General features: G+C 42.8%; 1 protein-coding gene across 3 annotated transcripts in view; it reads right to left on the bottom strand.

Moving 5' to 3' along the window:
• FAT3 (FAT atypical cadherin 3) overlaps positions 1–25065 on the bottom strand; it is a 1056928-nt gene that overhangs the window by 95364 nt on the left and 936499 nt on the right. For all 3 annotated transcript variants that reach the window (XM_029602305.1, XM_029602306.1, XM_029602307.1), the window contains exons 15-19: positions 22594–22808; positions 19183–19320; positions 15918–16061; positions 13155–13352; positions 5926–6724 (exon numbers count right to left, since the gene is read on the bottom strand). In XM_029602305.1, coding sequence (XP_029458165.1) covers positions 5926–6724; positions 13155–13352; positions 15918–16061; positions 19183–19320; positions 22594–22808 — 1494 coding nt within the window. The remainder of the gene's footprint in view (positions 1–5925; positions 6725–13154; positions 13353–15917; positions 16062–19182; positions 19321–22593; positions 22809–25065) is intronic.

Raw genomic sequence — 25065 nt, 5'->3', positions numbered from 1 at the left:
CCGGGAGCAGCCTGGACACGCTCTGGGGCGGGATTCAGAAATAGTTTGGAACAGATGAGCCTACACATCACTGAGAACTTATTCGTACACCTTTACAGCTGCTTCCTGACTGCGTGAACGAAACTGGACTTGTCTGCAGTTTTTTGGGCGGGAGGTCTGGGTGAGCTGCTGGGGGCTCAGGGTGAAGTACCAGAGGGTCAGGGAGAACTGGACAAGGACTGGGCGAAGTGGCGGAGCGAAGGGCGAAGCTAAGCACGCAAGCAACCGGTATGGGCTGCACTTTCAAGGCTTTATGCATGGTAAATAAAGGGGCTTTGGAAGATTGCCCAGATATATGCTAATTTTACACGCGATACTCCTTTGAAAATTCAGTCCTCCCCGTGCCTACTTTATGAAACAGCTACCCCTGTATTTCCTTCTAGGTGTTTATTGGCGCAGCGTCATAGTTATTTCAAGAGTAAAATACACACGAACGTGTTTTAAAATGGGTAGAGAACGTATACGTTTCCTTGCATTAGAAATGTGTGTGTGCTGAAACATATGTGCCTACTTTCGGAGCAGAAATTCGCGGTATTTTATAAACCGTGCGGCTCCCGCCACACAGTTCAGCATTAATCTCTGTGCATCCACTTCCGTGCACAAATGCTGCACCATGGATAGATCTGAAAACTGGATTCACAGAGGGCAATAATCGTCAAAGGGATTTCCATGGCTGAAAGGGGCACCCCCGCCCCACCATCGAAAATTGCCCTCCCCCTCTGCGAGGAAAACGGGTGGCACTGGAGGCAGGGCCAGGCCGCTAGAAGTATGCATGGGATTTTCAGTTTTTACATCCCTCCTACCTACTTCCTAGTTGTTTTCCCTGCACGCTCTGCACCTGCGTCTTATGTGTGTGTGTAAGGGGGGGGGAGGATGCGGCAGGGAGTTTCCCTTTCAAAATCCCCTTGCAGGTCCACAGGTCCCAAGCGCAACCTCTGCGGCCCACTGAAAACTGCCCACAGAAATGGGGAAAATCGTTCAGCGCATTTGGCTCACAATCCTCAAAGGCTTAGTTCAACATTTTTACACTAATCATTTCCAAACTAATATTTCTTCATAACTGACCAAGAAGTCCAGACGTCAGATAACCCCCTGAACACACGGCTGCAGATCTGCTTGGGTGAACGTCTTCACGGATATATATTCTAATTCTTTTGCCCTCCAACCCCCTCAGGTTTCTGAACATACTTTGGACGTTACACTTTCAGCTGTGCGACGAACAATCTGCAGGCCCTGCACAGGAGCTGCCTAGCTGAATGCAGAGAGATCTCCACGGTGCAGTCCAAAAAGAGCTCAGAGGGAAAGAAACAAACAGGCCCTGGTACCTGTTAACCCTGAGAGTATGGAGGGGAATTTATTCAAATGAAGGATTATTTTTCACCCCCCCAAGAGCGCATCTACTGCACATCTACGGTGACTACGTCAACGCTACCAATTTGGATTGTCCATCCTTGAAATTCTCCACTAAACTATTCCTTCCCATTTCTTTTCTAACATACTGTACTTGGCTTTTGGAGAAGAAAAAGATCTGGCCAAACTGCGTTCACTGACGGCGGCTGGTTTCAATTTCTGTTGGCAGAAGTCTAGCAAGATGCTTCTGCTTTGATAGAAGTGAGTCATTATTAGTCAAATGCTACAAACCAGCTCCCTCATTTTAATAAAATATGCATTTGCTGCTTTGCTGTGCTGCCGTCTGAGGGGGAATTATGCAAAGTTAGGTTACGCGTGCTGGGTGGACTGGCAGGAAACCGTTTCCAGGAAGCTGCAGCATACCCTGGGCTCTGTGCAAATTAGACCCCTGAATGTAAACCAGGGCACCGGCACCACGTGTCAGAATAATTACTCCACCAAAGGGCGACCAACATGTTTGGTGACGTGGAAGCCCCCTTCATAATAAATGTACTGTGAAAAATGTTAGGGCCATCATAATGACCAGGGATTATATCGCTTCATTTCCTTACATAATTAACAGTAGGGAATTAATAAGAAGACTCGTCCCCCCACTCTTTCCCACACCTACGCATACACTATAACTATAAAATCAGAGATGAATGAATACCCACAGGCCTGCAGGCCAATTTTAAAAGGGAAACTCTCTTTAAAATCCACCACAACCAGTACAGCAGGGATTTTTTTTTCCACACACATACTTTGCAAATACAAAATGAAATCTTTGTGTGTACCTCAGTCGGCACACCCAGGGCCCACACCTAACCTTGACCCTGTTGACAGCGTGTGTGCCTTTCCAGGCAGAGGGTGGAGGACAGCTTTCAAAGGGAGAGGGAGTCTTTCATGGGTTCCCTCACTGAAATCCCTTTGAAAATTGCCCCCAATTGAAACTTAAACTAGGTTGCACACAAAACTTAAGGGAGCCTACATTCTGGAACATGTGTACACGTGTGTGCACGACTATGTGAATCTACCCCCCCCCCCCCCAAAAAAAAATACCCATGTCAGATTTCTTTTCGCTGCCTGAAAACGCCTGAAATTTTGGTGTGGATGGGATGCAAAATGAAAAAATTATTCAGTAGCATAATCGCGTGTGCATTTTCGTGGAATATCTGAATCCTCCCAGAGTTTCCACTGCCATAATCCTCTTAGACCCCCTCACTCCTGCTGAAAATTTGCTGTGGGCTGGCTGTAAACTCTGAGTTATTATGTGGTGTGACTGCTTGTGTGTGCTTGTGGAATACGTGGATCTACCTCTGGCATGTAGCAGACATTGGTGTGAATCGCAGGAATAACAAAAAGGTTATTAAGGGTCGACAATTTCATGTGCATCTTCGCATAATGGGGCAGATTTTCAAAGGGTTACGTGCGTAAGATACGCGCGTAACCCCCGAAAAGCTGCCCCTTCCACCCCCTGCGCGCGCCGAGCCTATCTTGCATAGGCTCGACGCGCGCAAGCCCTGGGATGCGCGTAAGTCATGGGGCTTTCCTGAGGGGGCATGTCGCGGCCGGCGCATCATCGGGGGCGTTCCGGGGAGGGGCCGCGGGTGTGGTTCCGGCCCAGGGGTGTTCCGGGGGTGTGGCCGCGGCCTCCGGACCAGCCCCCGGGCCGGAACATGGCACGCCGGCAGCTGGCTGGCGTGCGCAATTTACGCCTGCCTCAGGCAGGCGTAACTTGTAAAATAAAGGTGGGGGGGGGAAATTAGTTAGGGCTGGGGGGTGGGTTAGATAGGGGAAGGGAGGGGAAGGTGGGGGGCCGGAAGGAAAGTTCCCTCTGAGGCCGCTCTGATTTCAGAGCGGCCTCGGAGGGAACGGAGGATGGCTGCATGGCTCGGCGTGCGCAGGCTGCCGATTTTGCGCAGCCTTGCGCGCGCCGACCCTGTATTTTATAACATGCACGTGGCAGTGTGCGCATGTTATAAAATCGGGAGTAGATTTGTTCGCGCTGGGTTGCGCGAACAAATCTACTCCCGCGCGCACCTTTTAAAATCTACCCCAATATGTAGATCTGGAAAAAAAAATGCCCATGTCTGTGCCCTCGCCAATGACATGCCCTAAAAGTTTGGCATTGACAGGAAATTGAATGGGAAAGTTATTAGTGGGAGACAAACTACACGCACAAGCACACGCACACGCACACACACACAAACACAGGGTTATTACACAAGCCTCCCTTCCTTTGGAGGGCTTTCAGACTTGTCAGTGCCTCAGAACATATTTTAGTTCAATATCAATTTGCTACCAAAAATTGCATGCTTTGGGGCAGAGCAGATTTGCCGTTTGATTTGATTCAATGATCATGCTATAATTTTTTTTAAACTGATCAAATCTCCGTGTCCACCTGCTCAGTGATAGATGTTGGCTGATGTCGCCCCTAGACACGTTTCCTGTCAGTGCCACGCTGCTCCTTCTAATTGCACACATCCTCTGAACCTTCCCTTCTTGTCTCCCCAAAGCCTCTGTTCCAGCCATGCAATTTTTAAACCACATTAGGGGCCTGATTTTCAAAAGCATCTATATGCTTAAAATTGGGTTTTACATGTGCAAATGCACTTTACCCGTGTAAGTGGCCTTTGGAAAATTGCTACAATACACGCCAATGAATTGTCCATAGTTTTACCTGCGTTAAGGGCACTTAGGGTTCGATTTTAAAAGCAGCGCATGCACGTTCATGTGTGTGCGGTTCCCGGCGTGCGCACATGGATGTGCCGATTTTATCGCATGCGCACGGCAATGCGCACGTTATAAAATGCGATATCCGCATGCGCGGGTGGCCTGTGACTTGCGTGGGGGGAAGAATTTTCTATAGTACGCGCGGCGAAGTAATCTTGCCTTTGCCCAGTTCCCTCCCAGTCTGCTCCAATTAAGGATCGGACTGGGAGGGAACTTTCCTTTAACCTACCCTTCCTCCCTTTTCCCTTCTCCTCCCTGACCCTTAAACTAACCCTAACTAACCCATTTTATTTTTTTTATTGCAATACTTACTGCTCCTCTGGAGCAGAAGTACCTTCCACTCACTGGCTGGGTGCTGGTGCGCGCTTCCCCGGGACAGCATCTAATGGCGCTGACCTGGCCTGCCCCCGCTCTGCCCAGACCACACACCCCGGCCCGTCCCTTCTGCACGTACTGGGGGTTATACGTGTGGCTGGACCTGTTCTAAAATGCACGCAAGGCTTGGCCACGCATGTAACCTCTGGATTTTACTTGCGCAGGGGTTTTAAAATCAGGGCCATTAATGTGGCTAAATGACTTTTGAAAATTGCTACGACAGTATGTTACATTGATATGTGTAACTCCTTTGAAAATACAACTGTGGGTTCTGGCTTAGTTCCCAGGCTTACTGTAATCAAGTCGCTGGGATGGAGGATCACTGGAGCCGAAGTCAGTGGCAGTAGCAGAAGGGCGCAAATCGAATTTTGAGGTCCAGGGCAGGACTGTCAATTTGCAGGTGGGTAGGGGGCAAGGAATTTGCTGCGCTCAAATGTTTGCCGCCGTAGATACAGTCTTAGAAAACCTCTATATAAATCCAGGTGTGCACTTGCTGAGAAAAATAGATGCCCTTTAGGGTACATAAATAGGGTGTGTGCACGGACCCCCAAATTTGTGACTAGTCCTTAGAAACAAACTGGCTAGCTGTTTATATTTTGAAGGAACTACAAAATGCTTCCACATTTCTAGAGACCAGGAGATTCATCTGTCAGCATAACGTAAAGCAACATTCCTTTTGTTTTAATCACATCCCCTCACTAACCTTGTAAAAAAAAAAAAAAAAAAGTGAAAAAAAAATCAAAACTAGCAAAAACAGATCCAGTTCATTAGTCCCCTCGCACTGGAAAATAATGGCTGTTTATGAAGCCCACCCTGCATCCCTCCCACTTTTTAAATTTTTTAAAAATATTTTTGGCTCAGCTTTATCTCAGCAACTGAAATCAAAATCATGTACAGCAGAACAACTGATTGCCCTGATTACATGCCCGTCAATCTTCTGTCAGGCGACCCGGGACACTTAGATCAAAAGGTTCGATGGCTGTAAATGATTCCTACCTAAGCCTGAAGAAAACAGATCCAGCCCTTGCTCATCTGGTGCACAGGAGCTCTTTAACAAAGCAAACTGAGATATGCTTCCCTCATAATTTGTTGTATGGCAATAAAAATATCAGAATCAGACATTTAGACTGTAGAGACTTAATTCTCAGGTGAATTAAGTCAGTGAACCAACCGTGAGTAAATCTGTGATTCCTCTATTTCGGAAACCACTCAAGAACAGTTTAGAACATTATGTGCTAGTGCTATAAAGCTGAGAGCATTTTTTTTGAAAAGCAATTTTTTTTCCAACTCTTGATTTTGCTAACATATCCCATGTCTAAATCTCCCATGACTTACTGTATGGCTCCAGATTTGCATTTGTGAAAATATTTGTGCAGGGAGCTCACTTACCGTTGCAGGAGCACCGCACGTTTCGGTAGAAACGCGGGCACACAAAACTAATCCGCGCTGTGCTGTAGCTCATCAAGGAGTGTGAATCGATAGAGAGGGTTTGCTCACAGTGCTGCTCCTGGCAGTCCAGTCCAGAGCAATTCTTATCCAAGATAGCAGAGACCCGGACCACATTCTCCAAATGTCTCCTCGCGTTTGAAAGCTTCTGGATCAAATAGGCAGGCTTGTAGAACCCGCCACTGTGAATCTGTACTGCAAACAACATGTCGAGCTGGTTGGTGCCCACTATGGGCTGAATGCTAATAATATGAAGGCTGTCTTGTTTTTGAGTAAGGACAGCGTTCCGAAGGGTGCGTCGGAACCCATGCATATGGATACCAACAAAATCTTCCGGGGAAATATTCTCAAAGCGGATAGTGACTGCATTCTGCAGCATTTCCTGAATCAGCTGCTCCACATGAACAGTCACATCCACTGGCACTTGGAAACGGCCATCACTGACAGAGACATTCAGGACGTATTTACCACTGTCTAGTCCTCCCAGAGCAATGATTTTTCCGTCATGGCCATTGATCTTGTACAGACTTTTCTGCTCCGACTTCAGTGTGTAGGTGAGTACATCATACACATCCTGATCCGTGGCATGAATCTTCCCAATGACCCCCCCAGGGAAGTCATCTTCCATGGTGACAATGAAAATCTCCAGGGGAATGGCTGAGGGCTTATGGACGCTTTCTTCAATCACTCGGACCTGGATGTTCGACTGCGATGCCAGCTGAGGCTTTCCGGAGTCCTTTGCCTGAAAGATTGAACCACAGAAACACAATAAAACAAAGTGCCATGAGGACTTTTATTTTTATCCTTCCTGAAAAGGCTAGATAAAAGTCATTCACTATTCTCTAAGAAAAGCCACCTTCCAAAAAACACATCCTCTTGGCAGTTTTGCATATTATGGTAGAAATAGAGCTCATTTATTCAATCAGAAGCCAGAAAGTGCTGGGGGAGAGGGGTTAATAGTATTTTTCTTAATCCCTGCCTTCTGGATTTCTACAGTTTAGAGCACTTAAATCTTGCTCTGAACATGGTCATGCCTGCTGCCACTTCCTCCCTCAATTCATTCTGGTTTGGCTTTTAAAACGTAATTGTGTAATTTATATTTTTTCATTTTTACATCTGATACAGTAATATTAACTCCCTTCTTTATAATTCCCTGAACAGGATTAGGAATATTATAATTTTATAGTGCTACCAGGTGTGTGCAGCACTTTACAGAGTCGCAGAATAGACAGTCCCTGCTTCTTCGAGCTTGCAATCCAGTCAAGACAAGATGACAGCCAGACACACAAATAAGGGCTCTCAAATACCGGTAACAGCGAGGACAGCAAGGCCATGACTGAGAAGAATAAAGGTACAGGGGGATTAACTGATGGAGGAAGGGGAAGCCATGACTCGTCTTCTTTTCTTGCTTATCCATGGTTTTTTATGAATTATGAATGTTTTATATAATCTACCTTGAAATGCGATGTGTGCAGGCAATCAAGCCTTTTACATAAACAAACAAATAAATACATTAAGTAAAGCTGTCAGGAATTATCGATTTATCTAACCGATTTATAGGTAAAAAGCTCCTGCCTCATGAAAGATCTTGGTTTTCATCTCCTCACGGATAAAGTGATGCAGTTACTGTATTAGTCCATTTGAATGTGTGGGAATAAATGTCAATAGAAGGCGATTTTGTTCTATTACACTAACAACACATTTCTTGGCTAGCTTTCAGGAGCTACACTTTGTTTATCAGGTCAAAACAATTTTGTTTAGATCTGATGAAGAGAGCATAGTTCCCAAAAGTTTGTCAAGAAAAGCATTAATCATCATCATCATTGTTTATTTGCGTCACACATTTTCACCATACGAGTTCAAAGCGTATTAAATAAAAATTATAAGGAACTAGGACATCAGTTCTTTATTTATTTATTTATTTATTTAATATATATTTCTATACCGGACTTCATGAATAAAATTCACATCAGGCCGGTTTACATGAAACTTGGGATTAACAAGTGTAACCAAACAAGAAGGCCGAAGCAAGCAAAGTTACATATAACAGGGACATAGAACTTGGGGGCTATAGTAGCCAGGAAGTAGGCAGATCGGAAATTAACAACATATAAATAATATGAGACAGGTTAAGAGATTAGTGAACATCCCATTCCTTGGGCTGAGTCCGATGTGCTGAGTCCGACGTGAAATTTTGACTTAGGGGAAGGCTTGGAGGAAAAGCCTTTAGTAAGTTACTGTTAATTAACGTCCAATTAAAAGATACCACCTTATATTTTATTGTTTATTGACCCTTATTTCTGCAAATCTAGCATGTGGAGATATTGATTTCTTCATATTACATAGAAATATGATGGCAGAAAAACACCATATGGCCCATCAACTCTGCCCATCAGTCCAATTTATCTAGCCCTAACAATTCCCATTGCTCCCTCAGATATCCCCTGAATTTATCCCATCCACTAGGAGGTCGTTCCATGCATCCACCACCCTCTCTGTAAAGAAATATTTCCTAAGATTACTCCTGAATCTACCCCCTTTCACCCTCATCTCATGACCCCTTTGTTCTAGAGCCTCCTTTCCATTGAAGAAGACTTACCCCCTATGTATGGAAACCTTTGAGATATTTGACTGTATCATATCCCACCTATCTCTCCTTTCCTCTAGGGTATACATGTTTAGATCTTTAAGTCTATCCCCATATGTTTTAGAGTAAAGACCACTGACCATTTTAGTAGTCACCCTCTGGACTGATTCCTACTGCTTTATATCCTTTTGAAGGTGCGGGCTGCAGAACTACATAGTATTCCAAGTGAGGTCTCAACAGGGGCAATATCACCTCCCTTTTCCTGCTGACCACTCTTCTCCCCCTTACAGCCAAGCATTTTTCTGGCTTTTGCTGTTGCATTATCTACCTTTTTGGCCACTTTAAACATAGAAATGACCGCAGAAAAGGACCAAATGGTCCATCCAGCCTGCCCAGTAAGCTTATGGTAGTATATGCTGCACCGTGCAGGTTACCCCCAGCTTATCAACTTCCCAGACCATAAAAGTCAGGGCCCTCTCGTTGGCTGCAGTTTGAATCCAATTCCCCATTACCCCCATACTTATCAGTTTCTCACACCATAAAAGCCAGGGCTCTCGTTGGTAGCCGTCTGAATCAAATTCCCCGAAGCATCTTGCCGTTGAAGCAGAGAGCAATCTTTGAGCTACATAAAAATATCAGGCGTATTGGTTTAGGGTAGTAACCGCCACATCAGCAAGTTACCTCCATGTGTATTTGTTTCCCCAGACTGTAAAGGTCGGGGCCCTCGTTGGTTACTATACGAATCAAATTCTCCTTTTCTCACTGCTGTTGAAGCAGAGAGAAATATTTGAGTTGCATCAAAGTATCAGGCTAATTGATTTAGGGTAGTAACTACTGTATCAGCAAGTTACCCCCATGCACTCTTTTCTTTATTTCCATCCTTTAGCCTTTAGGGATCCACAGTATTTATCCTATTACCTTTTGAATTCTTTCACTGTTTTTGTTTTCACCACCTCCTTCGGAAGGGCATTGGTTCTGAGACGTGCTCCCTGGAGTTTCATTTCGTGACCCTTAGTTGTACTGATTTCTTTCCAATGGAAAAGGTTTGACATTTGTACATCATTAAAATCTTTCAGGTTATCTGAAGGTCTGTATCATATCTCCCCCTGCGTCTCCTTTCTTCCAGGGTTTACATATTCAGATCCTTCAGTCTCTCTTCATAGGTTTTCTGATACTGACCTCACATCATTTTGTTAGCCCTTCTCTGGACCGTCTCCATCTTGTCTCTATCCCTTTCAAGATAAAGGCTCCAGAATTGAACACATTACTCCAGGTGAGGCCTCACCAAGGTCAGGTACAAGAGCATCACCACCTCTATTTTCCTACTGGCTATTCCTATCTCTATGCAGCCTAGCATTCTTTTGGCTTTAGCTATCACCTTGTCACATTGCTTCGCCATCTTGGACCGTGCACATCAGCCTTTCCTGCCTTCATGTACAGCTCTTTTAGATTACCGCATCCCAGATGCATGACTCTGCACTTCTTGGCACTGAATTCCAGCTGCCAAATCTTCAACCATTCTTCAGTCTTTCATAAATCACTTTTCATTCTCTCTACTTCTTCAGGTGTGACCACTCTGTTGCAGAGCTTGGTATCATCCGCAAATAGACAAAATTTACCTTCTATCCCTTCTGCAATGTTGCTCACAAAGATATTGAACAGAACTGGTCCCAATATCGATTCCTGTGGCATTCTGCTTATCACAGCTCTCGCTGCAGAGTAGGTTCCAGTTACCATTGCACGCTGTCTCCTATCAGTCAACCAGTTTGTAATCTCAGCCACACTTTGGCACTCACTCCAATGCTTCTCATTTTGTTCACAAGCACCCTATACAGGACGGTATGAAAAGCTTTGATGAAATCCAAGCTTTCCTCGATCCAAATCTCTAGACACCCAATCAAAAAAAGAAAACAATCAGATTTGTTTGACAGGACCCTCCCCTGGTAAATCCATGCTGCCTCGGGTCAAGATACAATCATCCCCAGATCCTGCACTTCTTTGGAGCTTAGAAGAATTTCACCTCCAATACTGTACCTCTCTCTTGGGTTTTTGCAGCCTAAGTGCATTACTCTTAATTTTATAGCATTAAATCTTAGCTGCCAGTATCTAAACCATTCCTCGAGCTTTGTTAGAACCCTCCTCATGTTTTCTACACCTTCCTGGCTGTTTACCCTGTTGCAGATTTTGGTATCGTTGGCAAAAAGACAAACCTTTCCTGATAATGCTTCTGCTATGTTGCTCACGACAATGTTGAAAAGAACCAGTACCAGTACTCATCCCTGAGGCACACCGCTAGTAACGCCACCCTCCTCAGAGTAAACTCCATTTACCACTACCCCTTGTTGCCTCCCACTCAGCCAGTTTATAACACAGTCAGTCACTCTAAGTTCCATATGAAGCGCGTTCAATTTCTTTATGTCTTCTGTGCGGACCCGTGCAATTAGTGGTGCAACTGGAGGACTGCTGAAAAAACAGAGTACGATTACATTTGACCTCAGACAGCGTTCAGTCACCTCTTGGGCTTATTACAGTAGAAGTCTTGCCTTGCTACATACCAGACAAAATGCATGGCCTGGACTGGGTGCCTTACAAGATGCAAACAATCTTATATATTTTATACCTGCTTCAACTTCTTTGATACCTGCTTAAACACACCCATCTTCTCCTGGATAGGAGAAACTTGGCAGTAGGACGTTATCTAAAGTTGGGAATGAATGAGGGTGATGGGGATAGAACTAGAAGTTTCACTGCTAAGCTTTTTTTTTTTTTAATTTTAGGTTACTCACCTAACTTCCTAAAGTGCAAACTCCCCTCAACCTTCTCAGTTTTGCTTCCTACATCTCTTCTTCCTCCCCCAAATAGATGGAGGCAATTTTTAGAAATGGTCACACTGATGCAAAAGTTCACGGGTACATTTTACTTGTAGGCTTTGCGCCAATTTCCAAAGGGAAAATAAGAGCCTATAACTGCCCTGGGCAGAAACACCTGTAGAGTTCTGTACAGAAAATAATGCATGTAGATTTGAAAAGGTCATCTACCCATGTCATCTCTCTCCTTCAAAATGAACACATCCCCTGGGAATGCCCACTCCTTTCCCAGGTAAAAAAATCCATACATACACACTTATACCTGGTCAAGGGGTGAGCGATTTTCCCACGTAATAAGTGGCTTCTGAAGAATGCCCTTCTCATGCCTACAGCGCATGAGCCACATTACAGCGGTGGACTGTAGCGCAAGCTGAAATTTGAAAATGTTGACCTGAACCCCGTGCTGCACTCTGTGGTGCCAGTTGCCAGCCTTTCCCTGCTTCAGGGGCTCAGGGTGCCATGTTTGATGCACCTTAAGCTGGCGCAAGGTTGGAGAGTTCTAGGGGCCGTTGCTGCTCTTGGACCAACTGGAAAGAAGTAGATTGCAGTAGTAACTGTCCAATGGTCCAACCAAGCGAAAGGGGTACCGGAAACTCCAAACCTGAATAGGGAAGAAATGAATGGGACTGGAAGTCCCAGTTTTAATTTCAAATTTGTTAGTCTTGTTCTAATCACGGAGGATGCTTATAACCCCTGCATCATTATTTTGTTTTCTTTCCCTTGTTCATTGGTGAGCGTCTCACTCCTCTCCTTTATTGCTTGGATTCACTTTCCTTGCTCAGAGAGCAGCGAGGAACTACCCTCCCCCCTCCCCCCCAGCTTTACTTATTGTATTTAACTGAGAAGATAGCTCTTTCAAGAGCAGGCAGTCTGGAAGTGGGGAAGGAACAAAGCTTACTTTTCTGCAATTTACATTCATCATTGTATACCTATAGGTATTCTCTATAGGGAATACCTATAGGGACGTAATCCATCAGTCTGAAACAGTGCGATGTAATCCATCAACCTGAGACACTGGGACGTGGGACGCAATTTATCAGCTGCAAATATTGAGATGTAATTTATTTCCAACCTTACATTTAGTTTTTTTTTGTAGCATTGTATTTTACAAATTTGTTACACTGCTTATTCCTTGAAGTTTAATCACACTAACTTTTAGTGAAACAGTGTTATATCGTATTTAAGTGATACAATTTGCTCTCTTCTCAAACAGCAGCTCTACTTTGAGCCCTTTGCTGTTTAATTCGATATTTATGTTTTCAGAGTACGGTGTGACTTTCAGATTGCATTTTGTAGCTGTGTTTGCAAGTATGAGTGCATGTGTGTGAATGATTTTTATCACAGAGTTAGCTCTCAGATGTTTGTGTCAGATAATATATGTATTTTCAATTTCATTGTATATTTGACATTAAACTTTTCTGATACATTTTAATAAGTTTGTTTGCATTAATTGCTTATTGAATTTAGAAGATGAATTTTGTATATTGTTATGATTCCCTCAAGTATTAGGAGACACCTATAGGTATGCCATCTCTTGACTAAGCTGCAAAGGCAGCGTTAGAAACATAACAAACACCTGTATATTCCCAGGTGGGCCAAAACCTTAATTGGTGCATTGCAAATATTTTGTCCTTTGGCTTCACACTTGACAGAATAAAAGAAGCCTTAGGTAAACTTGATGAAGCAAAGATAAACACTTTTGCGCAAACAGAAAATACCTGTACGGAAAGTAGATATTCGGTTGCAACGGTGAGCTTGAAGGTAACTGCGGATCTTAAAACTCCATCCTGGTCCAGCACAAACGCCTCCTCTTCATTTCCGTACAGAATGGTGAAGGCGAAAGGAGGGCCGTTGTGGAACGAGTCTTTGTCCGTCACTACCAGCTGCACAATACTGGTCCCCACAGGTTTATTCTCCTTAAAAGACAAAATAAAACAAAACCCAAAAATGAACAAAAAAATAAGGTCTGAGGACAACCCTTGGTACTGTTAGGGGACACTTAATCTCACTGTTTTTGTAATACCTCAACCCGATGCTCTTTCAGGTAGGCTTCTTGGGGGGTGGGTGGGACGGGACGGGACTTTAAAACAGCCTGCAGTTTGCAAACTACATGGGTGGTGTTAATGCACACATATCACTCAAATTTTCAAAGCTAAACCGTGCAGGTAATTCACATAAAAATTCACATAAAGTAGGTGCATTAAAACTGACCCCGCACTTTGTACCTCCTTTTTTTGTGTGAGCAGCCGAGAGAGAGGGAAAATAGTGCATGTGCTTTTTTTTTTCTTTTAAATGATTATGCATGTGCGCTATTTGCTTCCCCCCTCCCCCTCCCTAAACACAAACAAAGGAACAACCCCTTATTTAATGCGGCTAGAAGCAGGTAACGCTGGGAACCCCGGGAGTATTTTATCAGACCTGAGACAGGGCGATTTACAGATTGGCCACATTACCCTTGTAAATGGCTCTGGAACTTGCCTTTCTCATACACTGGTGCTGTCTTCACCCTTTGCAGATTTGGTGTGCGGTGTGTGCATAAATTTATGCACATACCCGGATTATGTATGCAAGCTTATCCACACAGCAGGAAAGGCGTTCCTAGAGGCGGAGTTTGGGCCGGGGGTTGGGATTTGCACGCAGGCTTTTACTGTCGAAATGTATTGTGCATTGATTCTGCTGGGAAACGTTATCTGCTCAAATAGCAGGGAACATTTCCCCCTTGGAAAACTAATATAAAGTCTCCAGAGAAAAAAGGTACCTGCAGACTTTAACCTTCCCTTCAATATCTTAAGACTAGTCCCCTTAGTGCTTGCAGCTCTGGTCTTCCAAATTACAAAATGCAACATAATTCTTGGTAAGAGATAAGAATGTGCTAGCTCCAGAAGTGGAAGGATCACACTAGAGAGGAGGACAGCGGGAAGGGCATCTTGGGCGACTGACTCCACAGGTCCAGAGAAGCACAGCAGCACCGAGTTCTGGAATTGTATTTTTTTTGTGGTTTTGCAAGTCTGCACTCTGCGGCCGATATTCAGTGCCATTTTGTCAGGCTTAAGGTCTGACTTAGCCGAATCTTTGTGAATCCTTGCTGGCTGACTGCCTCCAAGTTATCTGGCTAAGTAGTTAAGCCGAATAAAACTTACCCTGCCTGGCAACTTGGGGGAACTGCGGGGCATTTCGGGTAGAGCTAAGTTAACCTGATTAAGTTCTCAAGCTAATTATGATATTCAGAGTTAGCTGGATAACTTGCCTGGTTATCTCTGAGTAGTAGAGCAGTTCAAACTTAGCCACATAAAGTTATCTGGCTATCTTTAAGATAGTTGGGTATGATTAGTGGTGCCACCACACTGTTGAATATCCTGACAAAGTTAACCAGATAGGTTTATTTGACTAATTTTGCTGGCTGGATAGAGGCTGAAAATAGATCCCTCTGCATTTTGATATTAGATTTTTTGTATTTACACTGTGTCTCAAGTAAAAAAAAAAAAAAAAATATATATATATATATATGTATATATATTCTGATACGCAGGACTTCTTATGAGCTAAATTCACAACCCCTTCCTTTGCCTCCTCTGCACGTCCCAAGTCTTGAATAAATGCAGTAAAAAAAAAAAAAAAAAAAAGCTGAAAAACTTGAGATAATTGTATTAAGAGCTGAACTCAATAATGCCAAATTTGTTCACCTGAAACAAAAAGCAGAACCCAAACGTGCAAGCCAGTGCAAGACTCTGGACACATTTATTCTGACCGTAGGGAAGACGGCCATGCACCCCTTTCTAAACAAAATCTTTTACCCATATGTGCTAATGCCCTGAGAGAACACCTCTTGTGGCCACAGTCCCGAAATGTTATTACAGGCTAGTTGTTTGCTTTTGCCAGATGACACCGCAGTGGGCTCTTTCCATACAAATTTAACCATGACATTTTAAACCTTCAGCAGCCTGTAAATATTCATCACCAGAACCTGCAGCTATGTGGAAATAGGTTGCGTCAAGATGAAGTGGAAATGTGAGCTCTCTTACCAGGATATTAAACTTTTCCGTTTGCCCTTCATATGCTAACATTCTGACATGGTGAGATTTGCTTATGTATACGATTTTCAGGCACATTTTCCAGCAGAGATTAACTTTGTGTGTGCCTTTAAACATTCTGCTAAGAACAACTGACCTTTGGACATGGAATGACTTGGAATGCTTTTTAACTGCAGAGCAATTTGTGGAAAATAACTCCCCAGCACCTAAGTCAGTGCTTCCCAACCCAATCCTCGGGAAACACCTAGCCGGTCAGGATTTCAGGATATCCACAGTGAATCTGCACGAGATAGATTTGCATTGTCCTATGTAAACCAAATTTGTCATACCAGAAATCAGTGGATAAGATGGCACTCAACCCACAATCAAAACCAAAATAAAATGTCAAAAAAAAAAAATGCTGTACTAAAGGCAGATCAATTAGTTGGCCGATATACAAGAGACACCTACTTGGATGACAGCAGTGTAGTTGGCTGGCGTAAAGACGGGGGCATTATCGTTTACATCAGATATGTCTACGTTGACGGTCACAGTCGATGACAAGGGAGGCATGCCGCTGTCCTTGGCTTCAACCTGCAGCGAATATCCTGACACCTAGGAAAATTTAAAAAAATAAATGCAGAACAGAATTTTAAAAAAAGGTTTTCTTTATATTTGTCCTTTCATGCAAACCTTATAAACCCCATGGTTTCCCCATCTAACCTCCATGTATTAAATTTAACATTACCTCTACTCTCAGATACAGGGGACAAGTTTCTTTGAGCTGACAAAGCAGGTTGCAGCTGTCTTGGGAACCATATCTGATGATTAACTAGGTCAGCTCTTATTTAATTTTGTAAAAAATGTGGTTTCTTTATTGTTGCTGCATTCATTCTTTACACACATTGTATTCCTTTACATACATCAATGCGATGCTCTGGTTAAAACTTTTCCCTGCTTATCATCATCCTCTGCAATAAGCAAATCTCTTCGCTATCAGTTATACAAGTTAGACTGCCTTCGAGAGATTGCTCCTTATCCCATATTTTGTTTTGTTTTTACCAGTAGTTGAGGTGTACAGCCAAGTCAACCTGCTGCCCATGCTAGGGAACCTGCAACATTCCTGTTATTTCTGAGAAGGTACTAAAGTGCTGGTCGACCTTCCTACCTTTTCGAGAGATCTTGAAATAGCTGTACCGCCGCTCAGTGCAGCTACTTAATTCCCCCTGCTGCAATGTAGTTTGACGACTCCCTTTTTTGGACTCTCTACTATTCTGGGTATGCATTTCCACAGTTAAAGCAAAACCTAGCTCCTCACCCTGCCTTCTTGCACCAGTTTCTTCTGTATTTATTCCAGACATGCTTGAATTCTGTTATGGTTTCAGTTGCTAACATTTCTGTTAGTAGACTATATTATAAGCATCCACTACCCACTCAAGAAATAATTATTTCCTGGTATTTCCTCAGATTATATCCCAATCCCAGCTTCATATTCTGTCCCCTTGTCCTTGACTTTCTTCTTTTATGGAAAATGCTACTTAAAACTTTATTGGTAAGAAATATAAGACAAGATTTCACATATATAACTGTAACCACCAATATTAGCCATTCTTTACATACATACTGTTAATGAGGAGTAATTTATATCAATTAATTGCACAATTGCACAGTTCCATCGATTAGTTGCACAGTTTTCATACCCTCTGTAAACATTATTCTGAGAATGTTGACTATTTGATATACTGGATTGTGAAACTACTCCATAAGCCAGGTTTATGGAGCATGTCTCTGATAAACACACAGTGGAAACATTTTTAATAAACTTTGCACTGATGAGTAGTTTGTGGTGCATAAGGCAAAACTACTATTTATACTGTCTCCCATCTAAATGGCTCCCAGTGTCATTTATTGTGACTGAAGCTGCAGGGATCTGTGCTTCGACCAATGCTTTTTAATATATTTATAAATGATCGGGAAAGGGGAACAATGATTGAGGTGATCAAATTTGCAGATGACACAAAATTATTAAGAGTTGTTAAATGACAAGTGGATTGTGATAAACTGAAAGAGGACCTTGCGAGACTGGAAGATTGGGCATCCAAATGGCAGATGAAATTTAAAGTGGACAATGCAAAGTGATTCACACAGGGAAAAGTAACCAATGTTGTATACGATATTAGGTTCCATATTAGGAGTTACCACTCAGGAAAAAGTTCTGGGCATCAGAGTGGACAATACATTGAAATTGTTGGCTCAGTGTGCTGCAGCAGTCAAAAAAGTAGATAGAATGTTAGGAATTATTAGGAATGAAATGGTGAATAAAACAGAGAATGTCATTGTACCTCTGTACTGCTCCATGGTGAGACTGCACCTTCTGGTGTGCAATTCTGGTTGCCGCATCTCAAAAAAGATATAGTTGCACTGGAAAAGGTTCAGAGAAGGGCGGCCAAAATGATAAAGGGGAGGGAACAGCTCCCCTATGAGGAAAGGCTAAAGAGGTTAGGGCTGTTCAGTTTGGAGAAAAGATGGCTGAGGAGGGATATGATAGTGGTCTATAAAATTGTGGGAGGGCTAGAATGGCTTTACTCTTTCAGATAATACAAGGACGAGAGGGCACTCTATGAAGTAGCACAATTAAGAGAAAATTCTTTTTAGCTCAGCGCACAATTTTAGCTCTGAATCCATTACCAAAGGATGTGGTTAAGGTGGTTAGCTTAGCTGGGTTTACAAAAGGTTTGGCTAAGATCCTGGAGGAGAAGTCCATGAACTGCTATTAATCAAGTTGACTAAGGGAATAGCCACTGCTTATTACAGGCCTTAGTACCTCTGGATTTATTTACTATTTGGGTATATGCCAAGTACTTGTGACTTGGATTGGCCTCTGCTGGAAACAGGATGCTGGGCTTGATGGAGCCTCGGTCTGACCCAGTATGGCAATTTCTTATGTTCTAAAGCAGACATGCAGAAATCTGAGAGGTAGCTAGCCTGGTGGTTAGGCCTACATGAAAGCATTGAAAGGGGTGAAGAAAAATGAACATGACTTAATTATACCTGGGTAAGTTGAAGTACAGGGATACAGTTTTGTTTGCTGATATAGTCAAACTGTGGGACCGTCATGGCACAAAACATATTTTATTCACTTATATACCGCCAATGCCTAGGCTCTCTAGGCGGTGAGCAATAAAAACACACAAGGCAAATATTAATAAACATAACCTAAACAGAATTATGACAAACAGTGCAATAAGTCCTGCCAATCAAAGTCATAAGCAGAAGCTCCAACCATAAGCCAGCCTACACACATACGTCATTAATAATATTTTAAACTTTCTGGTACAGGTTGATAGGCATAATCCCAGCGGAATGATACTGGTCATTGGTTTCCACAGGTCCAACTCACCTGTTGCTGGTTTTAACAGCCAGCCCTGTTTTAAGGATGTAAATAAAGGTTAACCACACAAACTACTGACATTTAAACAATTATAAATAAAGGAATAGAAATCTGCAGCTGTGTGTGAAATCCATCAATATGTTCACATCATTGAAACTGACATGTATAGTCAGAGGCACCTGAGATTTGAACTTTTGCCTTAGTAGTTCTTTTGATTTTTAATTCAACGTGCTAACTGCTTCACTAATCCTTAAATTACAACCGTATAAGCATTAAGTAAAGAAGAATATCCATAGAAAGCATTCTGAAGGATTATGAAAGAAGAGAATTCCTTTAAATTCTTACCCTTTCTCTGTCCAACTTCTCTTTAACTTTTACAAGTCCCAAAACAGGATCAATAGTAAACTGATGATCTCGATCACCACTGACAATGGAAAACTGAATCTGTCCATTCAAAGGACTATCCAGGTCTTCTGCTATCAACTTCAGAAAAGCAAACATATATAGAAAAAGTTGCATAAGAGGCAGAGTATTTATTTATTTATTTAACAGATTTTCTATACCGTCGTTACGACGAGCCATCACAACAGTTTACAAATTATAAAATGCAGAGGGTAAAACATACAGTATTAAAATCATTTAGCACATAAAATAATAATAGTAATCAGTAACTAAAATAAATGTTTAGAGAATAAATAAATAAAAACTAAAAACGTGAATAAGTACTGGAGGTAAAAGAAATTAAAAGAAATTGGCAGTAAATAGGAACAATCTCAGTTTCCCTCCTTATATGCCTTGTTGAAGAGCCAGGTTTTTAAATCCCGCTTAAACTTCTTAAAATGTATTATGGAAATGTTTCTATTTATGCATAAGGAGGGAAGGTAACTTTGAAACAACTCCTCGCGGCCACACATAGGTTCATATATGGCTAAGCAGAGATCTACGACAGTATTTTATAACCTGCACTAATGAGGTACACTCAGATTATAAAATGTGCATATGTCTACTTCCCAAACTTATCTGCGTAGATATGGTCAAGTATGAATACCTGCAATACACTAAAAGTGTGTACCTTTCTTTTTTTTTTCAATTATTTCTTTATTGAATTTTCATTTAAAAATTTTAAACAAAATTTCAAATAAGTAATACAGATAATTAAAACTTATCCATATCATCTTTAAACAATAATAACCATTTTCTCTATTACATACCTATAAAATGGGAGAGATTTTAATCATAAATTATACAATATTCAAAATCAAAAAAACAGGAGAGAGAGACTTGACAATTTATTTCTGACCTTCTAATCCATTTCCTCCACCCATATCCTTATCTGAAATAAAGGTCTCCAAATGCAATGGGTCTATGAAACTGTATTTCTTTCCTCTAAAAGAAATAATACAAATAGCTGGATACTTCAGAAAGAAAGTTGCCCCTAGGGCTAACACTTTATTCTTTAGAGACAGAAAATGTCTCCTTTTGGCCTGAGTGGCCCTGGAGACATCTGGGAACATCAGAATCTTTTGTCCACAGAAGGACATATCCCTGTGTTTGAGGAAATCCCCGAACACTCTATCTTTATCAGATTCCAATAACATAGAAACGAATAATGTAGCCCTCTTTTGTATAATATCGATTGACTCCTCCAGAAATGTGGAGACTCCAATCGTTGATGTTTCTAAATTACCTTCCTCAAGCCCTCTTACTTTCCTAGAAAAGTAGAAAGCTTTGGAAAAAACAGGTAGCTCTGTCTCTGAGTATTGAAGAATTTCTTTAAAATATTTTTTCAACATTTCTGCGGGTGAAAGGAGTCTGGTTTGAGGAAAATTAATTATTCGTACATTTTTATATTGAACCAAATTCTCAATATTCTCCTTTTCGAGTAGAGAGACTATCTTTAATTTGGGCGACCCCAGTATTTTCTAATAATTTTATTTTTTATGTTACTTTAACCATATTTTCCTTTAAACCAACTACTTCCTTCCCTTGTTCTTCTATCAGTTGTTTATTCACATTCACAATTCCTAACAGTGACTCATTCATTCGCGAGACGTTATTATTTACCGTAGTCATCAATTTCCATATATCATTTAGGGTTACGTTGTCAGGGGGATCAACAGGCCATAACTCAGGCCTATTCAAACCACCTGGCAACGACCCTTCCAACAATTTAACACCACTTATCTGATTCTCTGGTGAAATTTCACAGTCCCCATGTATCGATGGGCTGCTCGTTTCCAGCTGCAGAAAATCATCTGGAATTAATGCTTTGGGTTGTGGTGGAAATGAAGGTCCTTCACCAGGACAGAGACGCAGAAAACTGGTCCCCATCCTTGTCCTCTCTTGGTGATTCTAGCAGCCTCACAACTTGGCTGTCCATGGGTCCCCTTGGTGTTATTGGTGACAATGGAATGGATTTTACTTTCCTTTTCCTCCCCATTAAACTTGAGGGGTACTCGGGAAGATTTTCCAATCTGTCAATCAGACATAAAGATAACGCCTTCTCCCGCCCTCTCTGGACTGAGCCGGACAGAGTCGTGCGCCCCTTTGGTGGCGCGTGGCTTAGGCGGCGCGCCGTTGACGGCGGGGCGCCGTCTGCGGCTCAAATTTATGCAGCAGACGCCGTACTGACGTCACTCGTGCATCTCCCGGGCTCCCCGCTCACCAGTTCTTCCCTCTGGGTTACTTCTCACTCCGGGGTGGTGCGGGAGATGTTCTCACCAAAGCACAGTAAGTCAGCAAGTTGTTTCTTTCTGTCGGGGGCGTCTCTCTCTCCTACCGACGCTCTCCGACTTCCCCGGGTCTGCGGCTTGAATTTATGCAGCAGACGCCGTACTGACGTCACTCGTGCGTCTCCCGGGCTCCCGGGTCTCCCCGCTCACCAGTTCTTCCCTCCGGGTTACTTCTCACTCCGGGGTGGTGCAGGAGATGTTCTCACCAAAGCACAGTAAGTCAGCAAGTTGTTTCTTTCTGTCGGGGGCGTCTCTCTCTCCTACCGACGCTCTCCCTGTGTGTACCTTTCTTATTTTAAAATATACACATGTATATTTTAAGTGGGAAAAACAATTGTGACTTGCTCACATAAAACCCTGTCTACGTGCGGAAACTGGTATATTTTAAAACGTGCACGTAATCGAAATCACCAGTTTGCTGAAATGTCCAACAGTTCACCCAGTCCTTTTTCAGCTCTTCACTCTGAACTCCCCCATAGTTCACCCAATCAACAGTAAAGATGAGCCTAATATCAATTGCTCAAGATAATTAGCAGGTGTAAAAATCCGTAAATAAATTGACAAATATACATGCATTAAGTCTCATAAAATAGCAACCTGTGCGCGTACCTCTTGGCCATCCCCCGGATAGCCCCAGACTGCCCCTTTATTTCAAGGGTAAATGTGCACGCAAGACCAAAAATACACATGAACTCCTGATGTTTATAAAACAACATGTATGCGCATATAATTTTACGCACGTAAATGTTTATACAATTCACCCCATGGAGTCTAAGCTGACAAGTTGTCAAGGTGGTCTTCTACTGATCAGTGCTGTGCTCAGTCCTACAGTAATGCAATGTCAGCTCAGTTCATCCACGTTTACACAAAATCACAGTCTATTATTCTATATGTTTCCATACACCACTAGGATCATGTGCTAAATACATAGGTAAGACGTTTAGGCGGCACAGATGAACTTGGAATTGTTACAGAGGAATTAAAACGTTTTTTGAGCTTGGGAAAACCAAAACCCCATACTCACCATAATGACCGAATCCCCAGCTGATGCATCCTCACTGATTACCGCACTGTAAACCTCTTGGCTGAATTTTGGAGCGTTGTCATTGACATCAGTTAAGTTGATGTTCACTGTAGTCACGGCACTTAGTGGTGGGGCACCTCCATCTTTTGCTTCCACTACTAAGTAGAAATCTTTGTACATTTCATAATCCAGATCATCCAAGACAGAAATCGCTCCTATCGAGAGAAGAAAGATTTTAATAGAATGAATAAACCCGAAGACCACTCTTGCCCCATCTCTTAAAGAAAAGACATAAAACATATTTAAAAAATGAGTTGACCTCTAGAAATAGTAACTTCATATGCTTGTAAAGCATGGGTTTGTATATGCAGAATAAACTGTGGCTTGCTAGGATTTGCAAATCAAATAATTTACAAAGAGTGAATAGTAGAAGTGGCCAAAGTACTGTTCTGCTGATTATTCAACCACCATGACTTTGTATCACTGAAAAGGTTATACAGCACAGAGGCTGGTGGCACCTTATAGACAAAGCGTAGGGAGCCTTTGGATTGCTCATTATCTAAAAGTGCCTTAGCTGAAGGTTAGGTAGGTTTCAGCACTTTGCAGACCAATCTGGACTGGTCAGCAGTGCCATACAAAAACAGGCTATGCATGTGCATAAGGGTGGTTGTTGCTTTATTTCTGAAGCGAGAGGAAGAGCTTAAGAGTGTCCCCAAATTCAGGCTTGTTCAACCAAGGGGAAAAGGACTCTGCACTTGTCAGCTTCCCTGTGGAGCTGGGAGGGACTGTTCTAGGAAGAGAAAAGGAGCTTTTGGGACAGTTTTGTCTTTTGCATGAAGTTAATTTTTTGAGGCCTATGCTTGCCCGGAGAGGGACATCACCGCTGCCTGTGGAAGGGTAGGAGAAGGTACTGCTTGTCCCTGTGGCAGAGATAAAAGAGGGGGGCAGTGATCTGAGAAGGAAGAAGAAGGGTTTTTTTTTCCCCTGAGAGAGTTTGTTACAGGTTTTGGGAGGAATCTTTTAACCATCATTCCTGCCCACTAGGCGAAGGAGAGATTTTTTTTCTTTTTAGATTTTGATTACATCGTATTGGAGCTTTCTGTGACCAGAAGCTCAGGTTGTAGAGGACAACACCAGACAGAGATAAGGAGATCCATGCCCTACTAAGAGCTTGCTCTCTAACCTAAGAGTGGGACTCTTAGGGGTGAATTTTAAAAGTGTTGCTTGCACTAAATACACTCATGTACCTGGGCCACGTGCGAGCAACACATATTTTAAAAGCTGGAAATTACAGGCGTATATATGCATGCAAGAGTAAAAAAAAGCAGGCAGAAAAGGGGCGGAGTTGGGGGCGGGCCATGGGCATTCCAAGGTTGGGCCAACAGTTACACGCGTATCTCCACATTTTAAAACCGGCGGCCGCAGCGCGCAGCAGGCTGTCAGCCGCATATATTTACTGCTGCTCCTGATGAGGTGTAAGTCTGCAGAAATCTCTATTTAGGCCTAACACGCCGGGTTGAGGGGTCTGGGGCAACTAGGGGGGAGGCTGAAGAATCAGAGGGGTCGGGATGGCCTCGAGTTAGACTGGGCAAACAGGTGGACCAACTGGGAAAAACTAGCTATGTCCTTCACGCGAGCATGTTTCAAAATACGCTTACCTGCGCACGTTAAAGCCAACACTTTCTTAAGGAAGATACGCGAAGCAGGTTTGCTCCAATAACGGCTTAAAACTAGGAACACACATACACTTGGCTAGGCCTATTTTAAATCATATGTGAGTATATGCATGCATGATTTAAAATTCCAGCGTATGTTCACTTGCACACTCATGCAAGTGCATGATGGGCGCCCCCGTGCTCTTTTTAAAGTTATTGTCTTAGGGTTTACAATCAAAAGGAACAGTAACTCAGTGAAACAACGGAGAAAAGGCATTCTGGATTGTTTGTTTTGTATGAAGATTTTCTGAGGATTTAATTTTTTTGTGAATTGGACTTTAAAGTATTTCTGGTTTACAGTACATAATTTTTTTGAACACCCAATTCAAGTGTCCAGCCTGTTTCTTCTGAGGCAAAGAAGTCCACAAGCAAGGACTTCCAAGAGTGAGTACCATCCTCTGAAAAGTGTGAGAGACTGTGCGATCGGGTCCCCACTCCAATGAACCTAGGGCCCTGGAAGTTTATCCACCTCCCCACTGGAAGAAGCCTAGCACCCTGGTGGCTTGTGTACTGTGTCAGGTGAGAGGAGAGGAGAACAGAGATTAAGATTGGCCCAGGGGCCACCATGTGCCCTTGAATTCCAGGAGTCCCCCAGACAAGGGAGGATTACACTTATGTCTCAACAAATCTGTTAGTGGCCATCATCTTTTGCATTGTGTTTGCTTCTACAAACCAACACAGCCAACTCTGCTGGAAGTTTTGAAAGTTTATGATCTAGCTGTATTCTCGTCAGCAAGCTTGGTGCTAAACCGAGACT

This window comes from Rhinatrema bivittatum, chromosome 5 (genome assembly GCF_901001135.1).
Source record: "Rhinatrema bivittatum chromosome 5, aRhiBiv1.1, whole genome shotgun sequence".
NCBI classification, from domain to species: Eukaryota; Metazoa; Chordata; class Amphibia; order Gymnophiona; family Rhinatrematidae; genus Rhinatrema; species Rhinatrema bivittatum.
This window is presented reverse-complemented; position numbering and strand designations above follow the sequence as displayed.